The sequence below is a fragment of the Fusarium tjaetaba genome (genome assembly GCF_013396195.1).
Source record: "Fusarium tjaetaba strain NRRL 66243 chromosome Unknown NRRL66243_c0000411, whole genome shotgun sequence".
NCBI classification, from domain to species: Eukaryota; Fungi; Ascomycota; class Sordariomycetes; order Hypocreales; family Nectriaceae; genus Fusarium; species Fusarium tjaetaba.
In genome coordinates, this window is record NW_023501607.1 from 15325 (window position 1) to 38526 (window position 23202).

The 23202-nt window shown below is 50.6% G+C and overlaps 10 protein-coding genes across 10 annotated transcripts; 4 read left to right on the plus strand and 6 right to left on the minus strand.

Annotated features, from left to right (window-relative positions):
• Positions 1-371: 371 nt before the first annotated feature.
• Positions 372-2142, plus strand: FTJAE_13396 (uncharacterized protein; the record flags this gene model as incomplete). The annotated part of the gene is made up of 2 exons (XM_037346535.1): positions 372-379; positions 447-2142. 2 exons carry the CDS (start codon positions 372-374, stop codon positions 2140-2142), a joined length of 1704 nt encoding a protein of 567 aa, XP_037199567.1.
• Positions 2143-3415: 1273 nt separating this feature from the next.
• Positions 3416-4924, minus strand: FTJAE_13397 (GTP-binding protein; the record flags this gene model as incomplete). Its single annotated transcript, XM_037346536.1, has 4 exons — positions 3416-3967; positions 4182-4667; positions 4725-4796; positions 4850-4924. 4 exons carry the CDS (start codon positions 4922-4924, stop codon positions 3416-3418), a joined length of 1185 nt encoding a protein of 394 aa, XP_037199568.1.
• A 951-nt stretch (positions 4925-5875) lies between these two features.
• On the plus strand, positions 5876-6692 carry FTJAE_13398 (UPF0326 domain protein; the record flags this gene model as incomplete). The annotated part of the gene is made up of 2 exons (XM_037346537.1): positions 5876-5977; positions 6048-6692. 2 exons carry the CDS (start codon positions 5876-5878, stop codon positions 6690-6692), a joined length of 747 nt encoding a protein of 248 aa, XP_037199569.1.
• Positions 6693-6981: 289 nt separating this feature from the next.
• FTJAE_13399 (37S ribosomal S11) lies at positions 6982-7695 on the minus strand (the record flags this gene model as incomplete). Its single annotated transcript, XM_037346538.1, has 1 exon — positions 6982-7695. One exon carries the CDS (start codon positions 7693-7695, stop codon positions 6982-6984), a length of 714 nt encoding a protein of 237 aa, XP_037199570.1.
• A 309-nt stretch (positions 7696-8004) lies between these two features.
• Positions 8005-9720, plus strand: FTJAE_13400 (mitochondrial import MPI1 precursor; the record flags this gene model as incomplete). The annotated part of the gene is made up of 2 exons (XM_037346541.1): positions 8005-8993; positions 9045-9720. The coding sequence occupies 2 exons, from the start codon at positions 8005-8007 to the stop codon at positions 9718-9720; spliced, it is 1665 nt and encodes a 554-aa protein (XP_037199571.1).
• A 559-nt stretch (positions 9721-10279) lies between these two features.
• FTJAE_13401 (uncharacterized protein) lies at positions 10280-10934 on the minus strand (the record flags this gene model as incomplete). Its single annotated transcript, XM_037346542.1, has 2 exons — positions 10280-10739; positions 10798-10934. The coding sequence occupies 2 exons, from the start codon at positions 10932-10934 to the stop codon at positions 10280-10282; spliced, it is 597 nt and encodes a 198-aa protein (XP_037199572.1).
• Positions 10935-12580: 1646 nt separating this feature from the next.
• On the plus strand, positions 12581-13152 carry FTJAE_13402 (DNA damage response protein; the record flags this gene model as incomplete). Its single annotated transcript, XM_037346543.1, has 2 exons — positions 12581-12627; positions 12684-13152. The coding sequence occupies 2 exons, from the start codon at positions 12581-12583 to the stop codon at positions 13150-13152; spliced, it is 516 nt and encodes a 171-aa protein (XP_037199573.1).
• Positions 13153-13617: 465 nt separating this feature from the next.
• FTJAE_13403 (n-acetylated-alpha-linked acidic dipeptidase 2) lies at positions 13618-16384 on the minus strand (the record flags this gene model as incomplete). Its single annotated transcript, XM_037346544.1, has 2 exons — positions 13618-13800; positions 13853-16384. The coding sequence occupies 2 exons, from the start codon at positions 16382-16384 to the stop codon at positions 13618-13620; spliced, it is 2715 nt and encodes a 904-aa protein (XP_037199574.1).
• Positions 16385-17674: 1290 nt separating this feature from the next.
• Positions 17675-20525, minus strand: FTJAE_13404 (vacuolar sorting VPS35; the record flags this gene model as incomplete). The annotated part of the gene is made up of 4 exons (XM_037346545.1): positions 17675-17839; positions 17887-18033; positions 18079-20326; positions 20392-20525. 4 exons carry the CDS (start codon positions 20523-20525, stop codon positions 17675-17677), a joined length of 2694 nt encoding a protein of 897 aa, XP_037199575.1.
• Positions 20526-21219: 694 nt separating this feature from the next.
• Positions 21220-22086, minus strand: FTJAE_13405 (Autophagy-related 3; the record flags this gene model as incomplete). Its single annotated transcript, XM_037346546.1, has 1 exon — positions 21220-22086. One exon carries the CDS (start codon positions 22084-22086, stop codon positions 21220-21222), a length of 867 nt encoding a protein of 288 aa, XP_037199576.1.
• Between the last annotated feature and the right edge of the window lie 1116 nt (positions 22087-23202).

Consider the following 23202-nt stretch of genomic DNA (forward strand, 5'->3'; position numbering starts at 1 on the left):
CGCCCATCGCCAACCATTGTCCTCCTCTGCTTCATCGACAGCATAAGAAGACGGCCTCGCCCTGGGTCTCTGGTTCTCTTTTCTCTATTTCTATCCAGCATCATTCATCGTCGGCCTGTCTTTTACCAATCATCCCTAATCATCCTCTATAGTGATCCGGTATCACTATCACCATCAACATCACCATCAACATCATCATCACCATCATCAGATCAAAAAGCTTCACAGCAAACTTACAAGTCTCGCTGGTTCTGAGACTACACTCTAACCAACTCCCAAAACCTTCCGGTTTCATCTTGACCTTTTTCACGGAGCTGGTCTCCTGATCCTTGTCCGTACACTTATAGACTCTCACTAATACTTTCCACATCATGTCCACGTAAGATATTCTCACCAACCATCAAAATCCATTCACCATACATACATAATGCTAATACACTCTCAAGAAGTCTGGCTGTCGATATGCCCTTCGACTTCAGCTTCCCATCTGCCTCTATTGAGCGCACAAGTCCTCCTCCCATGTCAACTCTGCCCTTTGACCAAGCTTTCCTCGACATGGCCTATGCTTCAGCTTCAGCTACTGCTGCTGGTCATATCTCTGGCCACTCTCGCTCATCATCAAAGGCTTCAGTCTACTCTGCCATCTCAGCCGAGTCAGATCATGAATCTCTCTGCTCCCGTCTCACAACGCCTCCTCGTGCTTCACCAGCTGTTCGTCAGCATGGCCCTCTTCTCCTGCCAAAGATTCGCTCTCAAGACCAGGATATTGATGCCACTCCTTGCCACTATCGCATGACTACTCCTCCTGCTCCCAACCCTTCTCGTCACTCAAGGAGCTACACCAACCCCGAGTCTCTTGCCATCACCTTTGACACTCCTGGCTCAGTCAACACAAGCTTCTCCAGTCAGCCTGACGACACTCTGTCTGCGTCACTCCTGACATCTCCGGCCGACTTTGCCACTCACATCTCTGCCTCTCACTCACGCCGTGCTTCCAGCCTTGATGCTACCACAATCGATCGTTATGGCTATCCTACCTATCGTCAGATGCCCTCGTTCGTTCCCGTCCCCCAACAACAATCTGACTATGGCTTCTACGACTACAGCCCTCGTGCCCAGTCCCCCCTGAGCCTCACTGCCACTCCGGACCCTACTCCCAATACCAACCTTTTGAGCTTCCTCACCTCTTCCAACCCAGCTGCTTCCTTGGTCCGCCATATCTCGTTCCCGGTCCGAGATGCTGCCACTAAGCACTTTTGGTGGGATGTTCGCAACATTCGCTCTTGGTCCTCTTTCAATGCATCTGCCATTCTTTCTCTCCCCGGTGCCTCCCTTCTTCTCACCAACCCTATGCCCGCTCCTCTGCTCCCTCAGCCTACCTTCGCATCTCGTCACCCCGAGACTGAAGGTCAGCTTCACTCCATCTACGCTTCGTACTACCTCCCTAAGCTGAACTCGGCTTTGGCCATGTCGTCAACTCGCCCTCTTCACCTCTCAGTGCCTCCCAAGACTGCTGGCATGAACGATCTCCTCTTCGTCGCCAACGCTGCCGGGGAGTCTGCTACTGCTGCTGCCATGTTTGGTGGCAAGCCCACTGCCCGAGTTGTTGGTATTGTCCGCAGCTTCGACCGCTTCAATACTGGCATGCGAGTTGAGGGCAACATCAAGCGTGTTGAGTATCTCCGTGGCCTCTCAGCTATCCACCACGCCATGCGCGAGCACGGGTGCCGCTATGGTTTCATCCTCACCGAGATTGAGCTTGTGCTTGTCCGCAACGGCACTGCCAACACTCCCTTCTTCGGCGATCTCGAGGTTACATCAGTCCAGCTCGCTGCCTCTGCCCCCGAAGGCGATGCTTCAACCCTTCCCCACGAGACCCCCCTCACTGCATGCCTCGCCCTCTGGGGTCTCTGCCAACTTGCTGCCGACGACACACCCGCCGGCCATGCTCACTGGCGTGCTGAGATCGGTGCGCCCGCCGAGGGAACTCGCCGCAAGGCTCAACCCCGTGACTCCTGGATCCCTCAACCCCAGCTGGCTGAGAAGCGTGAGGCCAAGAGAAGCCGTGGATGGGTGTGGCCTGAAGATGCCATTGGCCGCAAGGAGCTTGGAAAGCGAGGTGTTCGATATGGAGGAGTCTAAGGGCCTGGTGCCTTTAGAGGAGAATGATGATGAGATGATGGACGATGGATGATTGGAAAGAAAAGACATGATAATGAATGAACATGCGAATTTTGTAATCAATTTAGTACTTAATTAAAACACTTCAGAATCACATTGACTGCATCACGGTGAGATCAGCTCCGGAATGAGTACGAGCCAAGCCGTATAGTTTCTTTACGAGAACTACCCAGTAAGCAACTTTGACAAGTGCTTGACGAGAGGCCTTATTCCATTCACTTACACGCCTGTCTATAGTAGTTAGGCGTGTTTGTGCTACAGCCATATTACCACTATTTTACCACCTCGACATTCCACGATGCCCAGCAACAAACCTCAAATTACACACCATATTGTAACTACTATGCAATTAAATTGAAAATGACACGTCTTGCATTAGTCACAGTTGACATTCGGGGACATGGTTGCCCAAAAGATGGCGTTATACTTTTTTCTCTATGCCTGATCCATGTACATAAAGTGATCTACACAATTACTTTGCACAACAGAAAAAAGCCGTCATCGTATAGGGGTCAGTACATCAGTTTGTGGCTCATTCGAAGCACTGAAAACGCAAGTTCGAGTCTTGCTGACGGCAAAACAATTATCTTTTGCCTTTTTTTGCAAATCATCCTTGTTTTTGGCTTGGATCTGCTCTGCTTGCTGCCTTGTTATTTTGCGCAAGGTTTTCTGCCCCTCTTGACCCCGCTATCGTGGAAGACGAGAGAATCGATGGATGATAAAGGTGGAGCGGGATCCATGCTGTCGAGAAGAATGAGGCATTCCGTGCTGAAATGAAGAGAAGTTGACAATATAAAATGCAGCTTGCTTACTGTTTTCCATTGCTGATCTTAGGCTCTAGATAGTCTGACTGCTGTACTATCATAGATAGATCATGTCCAATTTGGTAAATTATCTACTGAATGCTTAAGAGTATCTCCGTACAACGTAATTAGCGATGCTGTTTCAAGTTCAACGTAACGAAAGGGCTGACACTGATGTAAATGTCTCCTCAAATCCCGTGCTAACCCCAAGACGTACAGCAATTATGAGAACATGTCACAACAGCACGGCAAGAAGCTGCACATACAAGATCGTACGTGGCATGGGGGACATCAAAATCTGGAAATTATCCTCAGTGTCTAGAAACAGTCATCACAAATATAAAGTCATGGGGACACGAAGTTGAGCTTCATCACATCATTGCATTGAACTTTTTTCTATAGACTTAAATACGCCTGGTGATATCGAGAGCTTAGCTCTTGGCGGCACCAGCCTTGATGTGCAGGATATCACCGTCCTCGACGACGTATTCCTTACCCTTGGTCATGATCTTGCCCTTGGCCTTGACCTCGGACTCGTCACCGAGCTCCTTTAGGGTGTTGTAGTTGAAGACGAGAGCCTGGATGAAGGTCTTCTCGAAATCGGTGTGGATGACACCGGCAGCCTGAGGCGCCTTGGTGCCAGTTCGAATGGTCCACTGCCGAACCTCATCAGGTCCGACGGTGAAGAAGCTGCCAAGCTGAAGGGTCTTGCGCATCTGAAGAATGACCTTGGGCAGAACAGAGTCGGCTCCGACGTTCTTCTGCTCCTCCTTGGCCTCAGCCTCGGTCTCGAACTGAGTAAGACGAGACTCGTAAGAGACGGAGACGGGAATAAGAGGGTCGCCCTTGGCATTCTCGTTGATCCACTCGACAATCTTGGGAAGATGCTTGTTCTTCTTGCGGATGAAGTCCTTCTCGGACAAGTTGACGAGGTAGACAACGGGCTTGGCAGTCAGGAGGAAGAGAGGGTTGATGACCTCAATCTGGATGAGAATGTCAGTTAGGGTTCTCATAATTTCTTCAACATGAACAAGTGTGAAAGATTTGCAATCAGAATAAAGTTTATCTCACAATGCCTCTAGCGTTAATAGGTGAGGCATTCGACGAGCTGGGTTATAGATTCAGGCCTTATGGCCTTTTGTCATCAGGAAAGCAGGGTGTGTAGAGCAGAAGAAATAGAGAGGCAAAATGTCTTACCTCCTTGGGGCCCCAGGTACCCTTGCGGACATCCTTGCCCTGGTTGAGCCAGTCCAGGATCTTCTCAATGGTTTCCTGTTCTTGCTTGGCCTTCTTCTGCTCCAGAGACTGGCCACCCATACGGGTCTTCTTCTTCTGGTTCTCGAGGGCCTTCTCAACGAACTCAATATCCTTGAGTCGCAGCTCCTCGCTGATGATGTCAAGGTCACGGGTGGGGTTCACGTCACCCTCAATGTGGATAATCTCGGCATCATCGAAGCAACGAACAACCTGGAAGATGGCATCGACGGCGCGAATGTGCGACAAGAAAGCGTTTCCAAGACCAGCACCGGTTGATGAGCCGCGGGTCAGACCGGCGATATCGTAAACGGTCAAGTTGGCGGGAACAACGGACTTGGGCTTGTACTTCTCGACGAGCCAGTCGAACCGGTCATCGGGAACGACGACGCGGGCTTCCTCAGGGTCGATGGTGGCATAGGGGAAGTTCTTGATGCTGTCAGCACCCCGATACTAAAGACGGCGGATGGCGAGGGGGCTTCATACAGCTGGGTTACCGAGGTTAGACTTGGTAATGGCCTGGAAGAGAGTAGATTTGCCGACGTTGGCCAGACCGACCTGGATCATGGTTAGCACGTGGCATACATCATCGATGGAATATTGTCACGCACAATACCACTCTTCAAGTTGTTTCCAGGCCTGCCCAGAGGGATCTTCTCCTCGACGACTTGCTTCTTAGGAGCCATCTTACGTGACTTGGCGTAGCTGCGACGTTGAACGAAGAAAGCTAGGCCCAAGTGTTTGGATGGAACGTGTCCAAGAGCTGCAGAGCTTGCTGCGCGGGGTGCAAGAGGAGGAAAAGAAGCGAAGAAGATGGAAGATTTAATGGACTTCGTGGTGAAGTATTCAGGTTGGCTAGTGCCAACCTCGGACGGCTTCGAGAGCGATAGCGACGACGAAGAAGAAAGGAAGAAAAGGGAAGTTGAAGAGAGAGAAAAAAGATTTCTCTTTTTATTTTCCGCGAGCCGAGCTTGGGGGAGATGAGATGAGAATTTGTTCGTGACCCCACCTTGCTGGGGTTTAGAGAGGTTGGGCTGTGCCAAGATCTCTCGGATAGTGGGAAAAGGTAGTTCCGGCTGGAATTTGAAGACGACGTCATTGGCTGACGAAAGCAGCTGGGCATACCGTAAAGGTACACCAAACCGTGCGCAGAAGGACCCTGGATCCAGGATCCAGTGGACAGGCACAGTTTGTCACAGAGCTCAGGCCCTGTGGTTTTAGGTGTCTGTCTTTGGAAACTGCCTGACCTGAGTTACCTGAGGTTACCTAAAGCTAGTAGAGAGTAGGACAGAGGCAGAGCAACCTACGCCGTACCTAGGTTTTGGATTTCGCCGGGCTTGATCTGACAGGAACGACGGGAGCTCAGCCGGGCCGGCCAGTCCGATTCCTTCAGTTGTTTCCTCTTCTTCACTTCTATTCATCAACCTTTCAAGTTAGAATATTCATCTTCTCTTTATGCCCCATGATTCTTTGTCTTGCCAAACTGACGCCTACGGACACCATCCTACAGCACTATATAAGCCTTATTAGCCTACCATTTCCCCAGCTCAGCCCCGCTCACCCGTCAGCTGCAAACCCCAAAGCTTCGAGCCACTTGACGTCGCAATAGTTGCAGTGTCTGTATCAGCTTTTGCATGATGCCGCGTCACAAGAAGAGCTCTTCGGTGAGCAGATCTCACCGCTCAACATTATCTTTATCCAAAACTGAGATCACCATACATGTCTATGATCTACTGCCGGTAAGTGAAGTTGCTCATACTCATCTCACTAGCTTTCATGAGCATGACGCTGATACGCGCGGCATGATAGCCCGGCCGATTATCGTCGGTATTATGGACAGTGGGCGCCTCACTACTTCATTCGGGTGTCGTGATCAACGGGAGGGAATACGCCTATGGTGGACATGATAAAAGAGGCCTCACAGGTGTATACTGGACAAAGCCCCGGACCGAACCGCCCGGAGGCACATTTCGATGCGAGATCCTGCACGGATTCACTCTTGCGACAGAAGACGAGATTAATGCGACTCTACAATCTGCATCTGAGGAGTTTCTGGGCACTTCATACAATCTTCTGACTAAGAATTGCAATCACTTCACCTCTTATCTTTGCAAGAGACTTACAGGACAGTCAGGGCCAGCATGGTTAAACCGTGCGGCCAGTATTGGGGTTGCGCTCCCTTGTGTCGTCCCTCGAGATTGGATTGAACCACCCGAATACGACACCAGCGAAGGTGCGCTGCTGGATGATTACGACAATTCGAACGACGACAACTCTCATACGTTGAAGAAATCGACGGACCCCCATCTGCTGATGGAAGACAACGATAGCAACGAAGATGATGAGTGGGACAGCGCAGAAGAAAGACGACGAGGCGGCAGCGGGAAGGGTAAGCAAGCCCTCCGCGATTCCGCCGGGCGTCGCTTACCACCAGCTGAGAGGGCCATCCGATAATAGAGTATAGATGAGGCTGCGGTGTTAAGTGGAGTTTGGCGTTTCAAGGTACCGTTTCAATGGATTAGCACGATACCAGAGACTTTACGGTTCGGGAGCAGATCATTCGTTTGGGAACTTGCAAGCAAAGCAAGCTGTGTCTTGTTCATTTGTATAGTACAGGTCGTACAGAGTATAGTACATTCACTTTCTCAACCTCCGCGGCGAAGTGATATTCTCGTGTGAACATATTCCTTCCCAAAAATGTGCCCAAATTCCAATTCCAATCCCAATCTAAAAATCCAGGCTTTTATAGACGTCTAGGCTTCTCACTCCTGGTACCACCAAACTTGATTCTAGTCGAGTCGGCTACACGGACAATCTTGTCTCGTAAGACCTTGCCCTCGGGGCTCATCAGAACCTTCAGAGCAGCCTCTCGTCCCTGACCAAAACCTCGTAGCACAATCTCTAGTCGGTTCATCTTCATGGGCCAGCCGTTGTGGATCAATCGCTCCAGGACATACTTGGTGAGGGAGTAGGCGGAATCGAATAGACCACGGCGAGATTTGCGGAAACCAATGTTGCCGGCCGACAGAGAGATAATTGGTTCTCGATTGGGCTTGGTGCAGGTGATATGGGTGTTGTGCTTGTGAGAGTAGATGTGGAAGTGGTATGGCTCGAGATCGTCCTCCTTGGCCTCGGCCTGTCGACGGGTATCTCTGGATAGTGTGCTCGTATCGATGCTGGAAGACTTGTCAAGTGTCTGGAAGACAAGGCTTTGGGAGAGGTTGGCCATGGCATTGTTGGGGGAGGGTCTTGTCTTGGACGTCTCTGAGGGGCCGTAGATGTTCTCTAACAGCGAGGCCGTACTGGGTCGGCTGGGTGCCCTTCTGGGTTTATCATCGCGGTTGGACTTTGTCTGGGAGATGGAGCGAGCGATTTGAAACGTCGACTTTGGGACGGTGGCTCGGGAGGATTGAAGGAGCGATTGCGCCGCGAGGCGACTTGTCAATGAGCGACTCATCTTGTTCGCAATAGCCTGGGCCTGTCGTCCGTCAATTGATGATCTGCCTCTGGCAATTTTTACTCGCGGCTCTAAACTAAACTTCAAGTCCCCCCACGGGCCGGGGCTGGACGGGGAGTGGTTCTATTCTACCGAGGCTTTGCCGTCTCGGTGTTTGTCTTCCTTGACTTTCCGCCCCCGGACCGAGATCGCAAACCAAAATTTCGTTTTGGGAATTCCACCACCTTCCACCGTCCATCTCGGCATCTCTCCAAATCCACGCCCTGCCTTTTTTTCTGGAGGGATTTGTCTCGTTGTGTTGTCGTAATAATGAACTCCCTCGCAAGAAAGACGGCCTCCTCGGAGCTCGCCTTTACACGGCCTTCTGCTCATGTCTCATCCGCTGGCAGATCTCCCGCCTACCGAAGATTAGCATCCCAGCTCTCTTCTCAGAATGCCTCCAACAACGGTGCGAGACAACAAAGCTCAATGCTTTCCGGTTCAGTTCGATCGCCATTGAGGTCTTCCTTTGTCCCCGCCGAGCTTCGTTTCTCCCCCACTTATACCGCTCAATCTCGTCTCTTCCACCTTTCCAGCCGCTTACACCAAGAGAAGCCTCAAACTGATCAAAAACCCTCAACTGCTGCACCCAACGACGCAAAAGAGAAGAAGCCTACTGAAACTGAAACCGAGTCTGAGGTCAAGCCCGAGGAGGAGCAATCCAAGAAGACCGAGGATGGTGAGAAGGCCGGGAAGGATGGAAAAGAAGAGGCCGAGGGTGAGGGTGAGGGCAAGGATAACGAGAAGAAGAAGGAGGATGCCCCTCCCCCTCCTCCTCATGGTGACAAGACCCCCTGGCAGGTTTTCATGGAGACCATGAACACTGAGTTCCAGAAGTCGCAAGAATGGAACGAATCGACTAAGCAGATCGCTGCGTCTGCTAACCAATTCGCTGAGAGTGAGGGTGTGCGACGTGCTCGCGAGGCTTATGAGAAGTCCACTGGTGCTGTGTCCTCGACTCTTGGAAAGGGTGCCAAGGTCACTGCTGGTGCCATTGGCAAGGGTGCTTCTTGGACCTGGGATACTTCAGTCGTCAAGGGTGTTCGCAAGGCCGCCAATGTCACGGGAGATGCCGTGGACAAGGCTACCCAGCCCATCCGAAATACAGAGGCTTACAAGAACGTCAAGAATGTCATTGACGATGGCAGCTCTTCACGATACGGTGGCTGGGTCGAGAAGGAGGAGCGCAGGAAACGCCGAGAGGCACTCGATAAGCAACGGGGTTACAAGGCGGCTGCACCTATGGAAGAGGACATTAAGTGAGTATCCTTATAATCGTTCTCATTCGAATCTGGTCTAACCCGAGATAGCGCTGGTACCAGTGTTACCGTTCACAAGGACGCTGCTTGGAAGGAGGCTTGGAGAGATTTCCGCGACCAGAACAAGTATGTGCAAGGACTCTTCAGCTTGAGGGGCAAGTATGAGGAGTCTGAGAACCCCCTTGTATCGACCGCTCGAAGTATTACCGACCGCATCGGAGGCTTCTTCGCCGAGAACGAGACTGCCATGGTCATCAAGAAGTTCAGATCCATGGACCCCAACTTCCAGACAGAGCCTTTCCTCCAGGAGCTCCGAGAGTACATTCTTCCCGAGGTGTTGGACGCTTACGTCAAGGGCGATGCCGAGACACTGAAACTGTGGCTTTCTGCTGCTCAGTACTCTGTGTACGAGGCCCTTACTAAGCAATACCTACAGGCTGGCATGAAGTCGGACGGAAAGATCCTGGATATTCGAAATGTCGACATTCTACGAGCCCGCATGCTTGATCCTGGTGAGGTTCCTGTCTTCATCATCACCTGCCGCACACAAGAGGTTCACGTCTACCGCAATGCCAAGACGAACGAGCTCGCTGCCGGTATGGAGGACAAAGTCCAGCTGGTCACATACGCCATTGGTATCACACGAGTACCAGAAGATGTCAACAACCCCGAGACAAGGGGCTGGCGTCTGATTGAGATGCAGAAGAGTGGACGAGACTGGTACTAAAGGAAACAGTCATTTTAACGCGGCGTCAAGGGGTTGGGGATCTGCCTTTGTTGGATACCTACGAGATGAGAAGGAATCGAAGGCGAACACGGGAGCATCGCCTAATGTGTGTTAATTACTGTAAAATATGTTCTATCATGTGAAAATATCAGGGCGGGCTCTCGACACGAAAAAACAACAACACCAATACTACCACCACCACGACACAACACAACACAACGTACAATTACCAAACAAAGCAAAACAAGCATTTTCTGGAGAATCGGTTTGGGGCTGTTAAACAGCAAAAAATGACTACTACCACGCCGCTCTGCTAGCCTCGGGACGAGGCTCTTTTTATGTATGATTATGGAGGGAAATAGGGGCATTGGGCCGGGCATCATTGGTGGGAGGAAGATGGACTTATAGACATGTTCAAAAGTTGCCTTGGTTTTCAAGGTCGGTGCAATATATCTAGGCGTATAGCCGAAACAGCTCAAACAACCATTGTTCCGTTCCTGACAAAGTGACGCCCGTTTGCAGGATTCAATATTGTATAACAGTCCAGTCGTATGGCCACTCAGGCTCTTTGGCTGTCTCGTCTCTCCTTCAAGATCCTTCTAACTTCCATCAACTCCTTACCAAGCAAATTCTCGCCCCACGAGTCTCTCGCAGCATCTGCATCTGCAGCTTTGAACCCAATGCCCCAGACCGGATCAAATGGACTGGCCTCGACAAGTTCTCTGTTGCCCGTGTCGATCAACATATCTGCTAGAGAACCATCGATGGGCCAGTGCAATGAACTTGGTTGATTTGCCCCCGGCGTGCCTCTCTTGAAACCCTCCTCTGTGATAGCCCGTGTGAACTTGAGGATGTTCCCCTTTCGGACTATGTCACGTCGATGCTTCAGCCATACTGCCTCGTCAAAGTTCTTTACCTGGCGGCCGAGAGACTTGGCTTTTCGTGGATTGCCTGTCTTGAGGACCTCAAGAGCGGTGGCTTCGTCGTTGAACAGGATGGCTTTGTGATGCATCATATAACTAGGAAGATGTCAAAATCGACCTTGAACAGTGTATCTGTAGAAGTGACGGGACCTACTGCTCTGCTGTTTTGTATGTCTTTTTCTCATCCTGATCATCCTTGAAAGGACAATAATACCATTGTGATAAGTAACCTGTTGCTGGATCTGTTTCACGCCAGAAATATACAGGACCGGGATTTGATGTTGTAGCCATTTTTACTGAGTAGTGATGTATAAAGGACCGAGAATGGAGATCAAGACTTGACGAGAATTTGTACATTTGTATTTTCCGTTTGGGTTGAAACTGCACGCTGTGACCGTGAATGAGGCTGTGGCTGAGTATTCGCAGTTGAGTCAGACGGGGAAGCCAAGGTTGACGTTGTTGCTGTGCCTTTTTCCAAGGTCGACTCATACAAAAGCCATACAACAGCTGTAGGTAGAGAGTCGAGAAACCTAAGCTGTTGTTCTCTTTGAGGCAGAAGTGCCACGGTAGTAACAGGTACACAATGTAAGCTGTATGTATTAGAGATGTTCACCACTCTCGTGTCCTCCGTATTATATCGGCAACAATAGAGTAGAGCCAGTTTAAGCAAGATGAGAGCAACTGCTTGATAGGCCACTTGCTTTAAAGGCGTATTGCTATGTGATTCGATTTGGCTTTCGGTGTGAGTCATGCTACTGGATGTTGATGGAGTTTAATACTCATACTCATGGTAGAGAATGGCCAAGAGGGTGAATGGTTAATTATCAAGCCTACAACGTGCTAGAGAGTATGAATGCGTATCCATCACGGGATGATGTACCTTAGATATAGACCTATGACCACTGATTGCAATATACTGTATAGCAAGTATATCTCTTGTAGGCTCCACATGAGCAGACCCGGTAATACATGAGCCATTGACATGGCCACTTGAGTTAGTTGGCCCAGAAGCCCATGTTGGCCGTACCATTCAACACAGGCACAAAGACTATTGATATGCAAGAGGCATTTCCCATGATTCGGATAACTCAACGCCAGTCGTGTTTAACGCTGACAGTCTTGGGGTGATACTATAGTGTCAACCAAGACCACTACTAATATCCAACATCGGGGGCTTGGTGTAGGGGGATCACGTTCGCTTTGCATTGTTTCGAATGCCTGCGAAAGGTCGGGGGTTCAAATCCCTCAGCCTCCATTTTTGTCTTTTACATGTTGATAATTCCCCTCCAAGACTTCTTTTTGTTTGATCTCATACTACCAGATAATGGAGACCATAAAGGAAGCCATTATCTACGACTCTGGCTGTTTTCCAAGCTTTAACTTCGTTATACTATAAGTTTTGTTACAGCAGCTAAATCACCTTCTCTAGTATCGATGATGGTTACTAGAAGCTTTGAATCAAGATGAAACAGAGCCTTAAAGTTACAACAAGGCTTCAATACCTAGCTCTGCTATCCCGGGAGCTTCAATTAATGCTATTTGCTTCGGAGCTTCATCCTCGGTATCACGTAATTGCCCCCTCTTGTCAGCATCTCTAGACTGTTTGGAGTTCTGGCCAAGTGTTCTTTAAATCATGGCAAATGCAGTGTCATGAGATAGAGATAAACCTCGGAGTTCAAAGCTCGTGACCAGAATGTTTGAACAACATCAAGGACATAAACCGTTGCCGGAAATATTACCGGAGGCTCCGAAGCCAACTTCGGTCACAAATCGCCGCGCCGGAGCGTAAAGTGGGGGAGAACCCCAAGGAACCACCGGGAGCTACGGGTTAACCACCTTGGCTAAGGTATTGGTTCTCCAACATCGAACAAACACCTTCAATCAATCAACCAACTCGTCACCCCAGACACATCTTCACAACCAGAGACATTGCAAAGATGGATCACGTCGAGCAACACATGGCTCAACAAGCCAGCCAAGAAAAGTATGTCATCCCCGCTCTCTACCTACTCTCTGAGCTCTGTCACTGACTCGTCCCAGCGCTTCCCTCTTCACACCCCTCAACCTCATCCTCCTCAGCGCCGTCCTATACACAACCTACTCCATGCTCCGCTCCTCGCCGCCCCCATCTCTCCCCCGCGACACGCCCTCAACAGTCTTCAAGACATACACCCCTCACACTCTTCTCCCCTTCAACGGCGAGGAGGATCGACCTGTCTTTCTCGCTGTGCGCGGCCGCGTTTTCGACGTTTCGCCTGGCCGTAACTTCTACGGCCCTGGTGGTCCTTATAGCAACTTTGCCGGTCGGGACGCAAGTCGCGGTCTTGCGTGTGGAAGCTTTGATGAGGACATGTTGACTAAGGACCTGGATGGTCCGCTTGATAAGCTGGAGGGACTCGATGCTGAGCAGATGGACGCGCTCCAGGGCTGGGAGGAGAGGTTCTTGGAGAAGTACAACGTTGTTGGAAAGCTGGTTTCCGTGCAGGACTACGAGTCCCAGAAGGCTTAAGAGGTCAACTACTAGAGATTCTTGAGCGGCACGATCACGAAGCATATCTTGGAGCAAAATCAACATGGTGCAACATATCAGGGTACATGAGCGACTCGCATTCCTTCATTACTATATAACAAAGAAAAAACATCCCATCTACCCAGTCAGGGCGATCAGACACATACCCATCACTCTATCCCGACGAGTTGCCTTAACAAGTCCTGCCCTACCCAAGAAAGTAATAAAAGAAAAAGCGTAGAAAAGCAGGGTTCCACGTAAACCAAACTCCATGCAATGCCTCCTGTAAATTTTTGCGTTAAAGCTACGCAGTGTGTCCTGGATCAGAAACCAAAAACACTATGTATATCCTGTAAAAGAAAAGAGAAGAAAAAAACAATGGCGAGCTTGCCTGGACTGAGATCGATATAGAACGGGAAACAAAGAGAGGGCTTTTCTTTTCGCTGCTCAAATCATAAACGTGCTTTATTGCATCTCTAAGATTGTTGCTGCTTTGCGAAGAAGCGCTGCCGTCTTGGCAACCATCGGTTTGGCGGCTTTCCAGTTTCCCTCCTCGATGTAGTCGCGAATAGCAGGGAAGATGGCTCCGTCGTTGGACCAAGCCTCTGGTCCGAAGACGACGCTCTTGAACTGTGTACGGTTGGGAATCTAGTGATAGGGTTAGCTCAAGTCTCTCAGTCAGTCTCGTAGGGGGACGTACACCACCGCCGATTTCAAGGTCCAGTAACGCTGTCTCAAAGTATGCCATCTTGTTGTTGTATGCAAGTCGAGAGGCACCAATATCGTTGGCCTCCCAGCCTCCGTTGCCCAAGACCTCGCGGTCCCATTCCATTTCCCACTTCTCAAATGTGGCGACGTTGTGCTGAACAAGTGTTGCAGCGTCCTTGAGTTCCTTGAATGCGTCTTTCTCGCCCTTGGGCTGGCCGTCCATTTTCTTGAGTGCCCACTTCTCGAGATCTTTGACCCATTGGCCTAGTCTCTGTGCATACCAGCCCATATCAAACGGCATGATGGGCCGATCGGCCATGTCGAGAATGAGCAGAGCTATCACTTGTCCCATTGCGCCGTGGTACTCGAAGTCGGGATCGATGAAGTTGTCCACCAATCCAATCTTGTCGTAACTTGAGTGGTGAGGGACTTGGGTCCCCCTGAAGGCCAGATCGAGTGCACTTGTTCCTGCGATATCCTGGAATGGAATGTGGTCGCCACGTCCCTCTGGCTGCTTCAGCTCGGCATGGCTCTGTTCCCAAAGGTCCTTCAATGTACTATTAGTAGAGGGGTCGATAACTCGGCCCAGGGCATGAAGGAGAGACTTTCGGAACACCGGCGATCCTGAAGCATGCAGGTCTTTTCCGACGACAGCCGCCCCAAGGTTGAGGTAAGCAAAGGCATTGTCACGCAAAGCCTCTGAGTTGTGCTCGACATATTCAGTCGAGCCAATCAGGTTGTACGCAGAGGCATCCCAAGACATAAATTCGATGGTCCTCAGTGGCCTCCAGCCTCGCTGTACAAGATCTCCAAAGATTCGAGCCATCTCAATCATGACAGCTGTGCCTGAGTGGGGGTCCGTCGCTCCGAAAGCCCAAGAATCTCGCTGGTTGCCGATGATGATAGACTTGGACGTCTGCTCCATACCATTGATTCGACCATAAACATTCCAGATAGTGTGTAATGAATCCTCATCTTGCTCGTTCTTCAAGCGCACAATTGGGGATTTCTCACTGCCGGTCCACCACTCGACGTCTGGGACGCCGCCCTCCCACTTGTTAGGCACCTTTTCGCCATAACCCTTGAGATGCTGTAGCAGAACCTTGGCATCTCTCCAAGCAAGAGGGAGACTGGGGATACCGACAAGTCCATTGGCCTTGTCGAGTGTGATTCGCTGATCACCCTTGCTACCATAACCAGGCGACAAGGGGTCACCAATTCCCCAGTTAGTGAGACCTACGGAGCCTCTTTGAACACCGTCTGAGGGCATATACAGTCCTTCAGGAGCTACAACACCCTTCTTGAAACCGTCGTCCGCAGGGTCGGAGTAGATGAGACAGCCAGCAAAGCCTGCCAGCTCGGCTGCCTTGACCTTGAGAGCCTGATTCTCCAGAGGACCACCGTTTTTCACCAACGCAATAGCTCCCGTGGCATTGAAACCTTTGCTTGCAAGATGCTTGAAATCGTCTCTTGTACCATAATTGGCGTAAATTAGGGGTCCCTTGACGTCACCCGACTTTGAGTACCCGTGGAAGGCGTAAGTTTGTCGACCTGCAGTTTCGCCTCCGACCTCCTCTTCTTCTAGCTTAGCCGTCCATTTGGCCTTGTTGAGATCCTTCTCGTCCATGATCTGCACCGCACGACCATCCTTGCGGGGGTAGTTGAGATAAACCTGATACTCATCCATCATAACCTCATCCAGCAGTGCCCTGCTGAACATGGCCTGAACATCCAACGCGGTCGCATAATCACCCTCGGTACCAGCAATATGGGCGTAATTCGAAAAGTGCTGTACTGATGCGCGCATTCTCATGGGATCAACGGTGCGCAGCAGATGGGCTCTAAGGTCCTCAGGGTTGAAACGGAAACCACCCCCTAATCTATCTGACAGACCACCAAACATATCGCTGGCGAAGAGCAGATAGAAAAATCCCAGGATGATTGTGAGGGCCAAAATGCGTACACAAAATAAGATGACGGTTGTTTTGTCCACCTTCGGTATGTTCCACCTCCTCGTTGTCTGGCTTGGCGTCTCCTCATTCTCACCCGTGGCATTCTCGGCGTCGTCGGCAGCTGGCGCATCAGCTCGTTGAGGTAATTGTATGCGTAATCGTGGTAATCTCGGCCTCCAGGACCATTTCCACCGCGGTAGAGTTAGATATGACCCTATTCGCTTCCCCCACTGAGAGCCTCGGGATCGGTCGGGTTCCTCGATCTCCATCTCCTGCATCTCACGTCGAACCTGCGCGGCTTCATCGTCACTCTCGCTATCGCTGGCCCATAAACTGTCCTCATCGTCCGTCTCTACTGTTGGTGGTCGATAACCGTCGGGCCTGCGGGAGGAACTGGCGCCACTCGAATGTTGTAGGAGACCCTGTGATTCCGCCTCTGTTGCATTACGTTCATTTGTTGGAGACCTCGGAGCAGGAGCCCAGTCATCTGGATCGTAATGACTACCGCTAGCCACGGCCTGATCGTAGGTGGGCGGTATAGGATCATAGAAAGGAGTCTTTTCGGAAGGCATCTTGATGGTGATTGAGCGCTAACCGCGCCCTCGGTTGTCGTATATTCAATCCGATAAGAAGCTGGTTCAGGCGTGTCACAAAGCAGTCGAGATAAACAGTGCCATTCGCTGAAGGGGATCGGATAAAAAGGAGCGGGCGAAATCGCGGTTTCGATCGATCGAGACGAAGCAATTAAGTTAAGATGAGCGAGGTGCAAGCACGAAAGGAGCGTTAAGAAAGAGAGACAAGAGACAGACGCCAGAAGCGCATCGCCAAACTAACAAGTCCAGGCCTGCTTTAAGCTCTAACTCGAGATGTTGTTGACTGGGTAAAGAAAGGGAAGGGGAGAAAAAGGGCTGAGATGATTAAAGTCAAAGTAATGTACCGATTTACGCTGTTTGGCTGCAGGTGTAGTACAAGACGGACGGGGGGGATGATGGCGAACCTAATGGAGTGTCCACGTAAGGTAGGGGATCGGAATCCACTGTAACCATAACCCGCCGGTTAGTACGGAGTAGCAAGACAGACAGCAAAAGACATGGACTGGGACTGGACACCTTGGTCGAGGTCTCGAGTGGCTGAGTTTGACCCGGGAGACTTGGCAAGCCTTGGCCTTTTGAGACTTTGACAAATGCCAGTAAAAACACTAATACAAGTGCTATAACTATGCTATAGCTCACTGCTTTTCTTTTTGTCTGAGTACACGTGAAATGACATGCATACTAACACTATCCATATCTACCTATCTCAGAGGCATCCAAGGAGCTTACCAGGCCAGGCCTTGTCTTGTCTCGGCTCTCACAATCACTCTCACTCTCCTGAATCCGCCCATGCACGCCACCAGGATTACCCCACAAAAGCTTGGATAAGGAGACAGCCTAACTCGGACAGGGAGGTGATGTGCGTATCATCGCTTTGCTTCTGGGCTCGAGGTAAAGTTATGGGACGTGTCAGCTAATTTGTTCAGCCGTAATCCGAGATAAAGAATGCACAACTTGTATAGTAAGCCCAAAAATAGCCAAAGCCTCATGCTGTCTAAAGGTTACGTAGCCGCTTACGGATAGGTAGTTACTCTGTATGTATATCTCTCAATCAGGGGTTGGTTGGTGACAGTGACTCTCCAAAACTCTCACTGTCGCAGGAGACTCAGCTTGGCTTCACCGCGCATACCATCAATTTTTGGGCAAAGTTTACATATATACAACTAGTGGACCTGCGACCTCCTCGATTCATGCCTGCAGGCTAAACATTATCTATCGCTATGCCGCTCAATCACCTTCTCTTTCCTTCAGTCACCAATGAATTACACCTCAGTTCGGTGTCAGAACGACTCCCTCATATTGTCGACTTCGGATGTTCTCCAATGTCTGATGGAAGTGCCGGCGGCTGTTCTCAACTGAAGCAGAATCTTGTTGGTTGCCGGCCAGATTAGAGTGGATGAGTTCAATGAGACCATTGAGGTACTTGGTTGTGACCTGCTCGAGTTAGCAATTGCTTCAACAGTTCCAGGACCGAGACTTACTGATTCGTTTTGTTGGTCAAAGTAATACACATAGCGGTCCAGAATCTCAACAAAGAGTTCAATCGATGTGGCCGTCTCCATGCAGGAATCGGCAACACGAAGGGCACGCTGAAGACATTCGAGTACTCGCTTACCATCACGGTAAAGCTATCCAAGTCAGCTAGGGTCCTTCGTATATGGGTCGATACATACCTCTGTCTCTTCCGACTCGCCATTCGACACCATCGGAGTCGCCCACCACAAGTGACTCGCCAGATACACAGCGCGGCATTGATCAGGCTTGCGCAGCAGCTTGCTGCCGTGCTGTGCGCACTTGGTGATGAGAGTGTCGTAATTCTCCTTCCCAAAGTTGCGTGTCTGGTGAAGAGCAGTAGCAATCACACAGACAGCCTGGAACTGAGCCTTCGAATCCGAAACAGCCTCCTCATACACTGTGAAGGCTTGCGCAAAGAATTCATATGCAACCTCTTCAAACCCGGTCAGATCGGCTGTTTGACCAGCAGAGGCAAAGAGACGCAGTGCCATCTCTGCAGCCCCAGAGCCGTTTACACGGGTATACAATGTGCTGAGCGCTGAGTGCATAAACTTGAACAGAGCATTACTCTGTGTCTCCCAGTTGTCGTCAAAGTGCTCACGCTGCTTGAACTTTCGCGCCAACTTCATGCATGCTGTGATGAGAGGTGGCGTCGTCGTGCGGATACGCTCGTTTCCTTCCGAGTACGCCTTTCTTGTCATTTGGAGCAGCTTGAACTGAGTATCGTTGTTCTCGGCCTGCAGCAAGTGCACGATCCTCGCGAGCCATCCCTGCTCCTCCATCGTCTCGTCTGTCTCAACGGGACGTCTTTGGGTAACACCTGGGTATCCCTGAGGCGCCTGGGAACCTTCCTTGATGAGAACCTTGAGTACCTCCAACACGTTCTCGAGCTGTTCTGTAGTCGAGATCTTGGTCTGGTTTTTGAGCAAAGTGCGAGCGACGCCACCAGCAACGGCTCGGCGGGTAGGGTATGATTGCGACTGGAAGAGAGGAACGTAGGTAGGAAGAGACAAAGCAGTGAAAGTGGAAACATATCGATTAAGGGGCGCCTGAAGAAGAGCAAGCAGGCTCTGCTGAGCAGGAGGCGAGTGAAGGTCGGCATTGTTGATATTCTCTCGAACCTTGGTAGTTGCGTAAGCCAGGATCTGGTCAACGTAGTCCAGTCTGTCGGGATAAATGTTAAGCGCAAGGTTGCAAAGTGACACCAGGAGTGCAATAATGTCTTGCACAGGGAGATGCTGGGCCTCCACCAGGTTCTTGACCTGGGCGAAGAAAACCTCGTAAAGCTGCACGGTGTCTGTGATTGACCCTTGACCGTTCACAGCGGTGGTTTCCGTATCCGCAACTGAAGGTGTAGACTCGGCGAGTGTGCTAGAGTCGTCGTTGCTGCTCTCACCAGCAGTTTCCTCTGGAGTCTCATCGGTGGCCTTGGCTGTAGACTCCTCGCCCTCGGCGGATTCGGCATCTTCAGTAGACTCACCCGCTTTACCATCAGTTTCAGATTGCTTAGACTCTGAAGATGTGGCTGGCGATGCTTCTTTTTGAAGGTTTACCTTCTCCAACAGTTTTGCCAGTGCATCCGCCTCAATTTGAGCTCTGTCGTCCGACTTGTCCTCCGGCCCATCGCGTTCAGCATATTCAGACAACCGATCCATCAGACCAATCACAATGGCCTTGACGTTGACATGGGGGTTGAGGCGTGAAACGGCACCAAGGAATTGGTCCAAGGTGTGCAGGTGAAATTCGTCCGGGAAAACCTGCGTAATCACCTCAAGGAGATACTCTTGGGCGAGAACGTCCCGGCATTGGACCACCTGCTCTAGCAGCGGTGCTAGAATACTAGACTTGTACGTTTCAAGATCAACAAGCTGGCTCAGGCGCACGATATTGCTGCCGACCAGTAACTGCAGTTCCTTTCGCTCCCGAATTCGCTGCTCGCGCTCTCTCGAGTGGCCTTGGTGTTGTAGACGAACCCATAGCTTATTCATCTCGACGAAATTTGTAAGCACGAAGTTGATGGAATCGCTAATGTTGCCTTCAGGACCGTCACTCTCAGTAGTTGGCAGGTAGTCCCTCGCTTGGCCAGACAGGTAATATCGGAGGAAGAGACCACGGATAGGATGCTGAACGCCTCTGCTCATGTCCATCATGTCCTTCATGAGCTCCTTGACAGGCGCATCTTCGATGGCCATGTAGGCGGTTCCCACAGTAATCATAAGATACAATCGTGGAACGATGTTGCCTGCATACTGGACGAGCTCGTATAGGTCGGCCAGGTGGTTGACAGGGTGGTTTTCGCGAAGATGGACAGACAAGTATCGCAGGGCATCGAACACTGACATGTACAGCTCGTAGTATTGCTTGGGTCCAAGACTGCTCGTGCGAAGCTCAGAAACCAGAGTCGAGCTGCCAGAGTCAGCGGTTTGCCATTCAGGGGACCGAGCTATCTATCGCGGCAATTATATACATACCAGCACTTGAGCGCATCCATTAGCTTTCCAGGAGTATCGAGACATTTGCGCATAAGGGACGTCTGCTGTCGCACGGCAACGAGAGCATCTTCAAGCAGACGAGCCTGGTCCTCGGGGGGAGCTGGCGTGGCCATCTTGTCGGGTTATGACGGCGGGGTAGCTCGGAGTAGGTCAAGACAAGCCAAACCCCTAGCAATTCACTAGAATGCGACTGTGATAGACGCAATGGTGAAGGAGATGGCAGCGGGAGACGGAGGATGCGCGGAGCTGTCGGGTTGTCGTCGATAGGTTGCGCCGCATACAAGGCGCAGAACGAACGGGAGCGATGACGATACGGGGGGAGGCTGAGATAATGGATTGGATGGGTTGAGGTGGGCCTAAGCTCCGCTGGAAGACAGCGGATAATGGCGCTGTACCAGTTCGTCTTTAGGCGGCAGGGGCTCTAGGTCCGTCCCAGCCACCGGAACGGACTCAGTTCTGGAAAAGGAAGATACCTTACCTGACACGGCGCAGGGACTCATCACGTGGTGTCAGGGAGCAAGTCCTTCCTGCGTCTGAGATTGTGGATGAGATATTTCTAATTATAACTGAAGACGTTCAACGTTCAACTCTATCAATTCACGTATCATGACCCAATTGCTTCATTCTATCGTCGGACGTTCTATCTTTTTCATATTCAATTATGTTTCATCAACGAAATGTCCAAACTAACCAATGCCAATCATACTTAGTTATGGTTAAATAAACTTCAATAACTCCTTGCACTGCAACATGATTCTCAACTGCGCCAGCTCCTCAACGTCTTACTTGATATCATCAATGCATCTTTCAATTTTCCAAACTCGTCAGGCATCCGTTCCTCTCACATTTTCTGGACCGGCCGAACACTCCAACACCACAATACTGTGGTTGTCCAACTCGCGCAGGAATCCCCAGATCATCGCGAAGAAAGTCCACCAACGACGTATCAATCGAAGATGAAAATGCGGCAAGGACCAGCATCATGTTCGACTTGGGATGAGGCAAGTTGTGAATATCGGCAATAATGACGACATCCTTGATCGTTTTTATCGTCGCCAGTTCCCGCGCCCATTCCAGGCTTTCATGACGAGTTGTATATAACAGCCGAAAGTCAGATACCGTCAAGCTCTGCGGGCCGTCCCATGGCCCTCGTGGCCGAGCGCCCTCAATGACAAGTGTCAACTTATCCAAGCTTTGCAAACTTCGCAGCGAACGGCACACAGAAGACCAGTCATATGAATCTGGCTCCATCACATTTGTTGGACTGCGCTTGTAGAGGCTGATCTCCCGGACTAAGTCTCTAGTGCGTGGCGTCTTATCAGTGAGGAAAGGCACCAAGGCCTCAAGGTCTTCTCCAAAGTGGAAAGCATGCTTTGTGTACAGGTAATGAGAGGCTTCCTCTCGGATTTTCCTGTTGATCTGCATAACTGCAGTGTGCATCGATCGGCGGGGATGAGGGTCGGCGCAATATGTCGTTTTGTATGACTTCTTTGCGATAGTCCGCTCCATTATATGATATGCTGAACGTTGGGTCTTCGAACGGCGCGCCTCGTATTCACGTTTCGACTGATTTCGAATTGAAATATCTTTGGTCCCGCCGTTATCGAGAAGATAGTCGTATATCAGCATGCGAATCTCGGGCGGGATTCGCAAGAGCATAGGTTCTTCTGCCATGATGGTTGAGTTGCGTAGCAATGTTTGAAAGAAGGTGGGAAGAGTGGAAGTGATTTTGCGATGCCTTTCAACTGAGGAATTCTTTTTGAACAACGCCGATGACTCGGTGATGTCAGTTTTGGTGATTGTGCTTGTCGATGGTGGTGTCGACGAGTCACTAACACGGTGACGGACAATGACGGATAACGCGAGGGGTCTCACGTCAGAAGCCGCTTCTTGCAATGCCGACAGAGATAACAAAGACAAGACGACGCTATCGTACAGCGGCAGCGCGACAACTACCTTATTTATGTCTGCAAACTGATGAGCAAATCGAAGGGGTCCGCCCATCAAGGTGCCCACTCCCCGGACCTTGACGACCCAACCTTGGGGCCAAGGTCGGCTTTGTCAAACCAATAAGTTCGTAGGTGCAAATCCAAGACCATTGAGCCAAATCTCAACGCATATTCGACGGCACTCAAGCCCGGTCATCTTGCCGTCGGTGTGGCAGCCTTCCCCGTCCTTGCTCTACGACCACCTCGTTTTCGTGGGGTAGTTCTTGATAAGGCAATCTGCTGTGTAGGACAAGGTGCCCCCCCAACCATACTCATTGGTTCAACCGCTAGCTGAAGTTCAACTCCTTCAGCTTCTTGTACTAGGTGCTACCAATTTTGAAGCAATTGACGATTCTTGTATAGGATTGCAGAGATTCAGCCATCCACTAACATAGAGAATGGAGTGTAAGACTCTTCAAATAAGAGGACGGTCCGTTGTCTTGCGGACTGTGGCCCAAGAGATCGCACCGACCCCCACCACTAACACGCACGTATCGCGGACCCAGAACTGTGAATGACGAGATCGAACTAAAGAAGCACTTTTCTCAACCTTTTTACAAGCTGAATCGCGTACAAATGCAAGTTCAACAGAGGGACAGGTTCCAAGAAATACCAATAGTTACTTTACCGCCTTGTTGACGCACGCGACCTAACGCTTGTACCTGGGAGACGTTTCTTTGTCATTGAGTTCAGCTAGCCACAAGATTGTCCATAAAGAACGACAATGATCTCATAAGGTAGTCACTAGACTATCAACCTCTTTGTGGTCATGCACTCTCCAATGAGCACGGCGATGCCATAT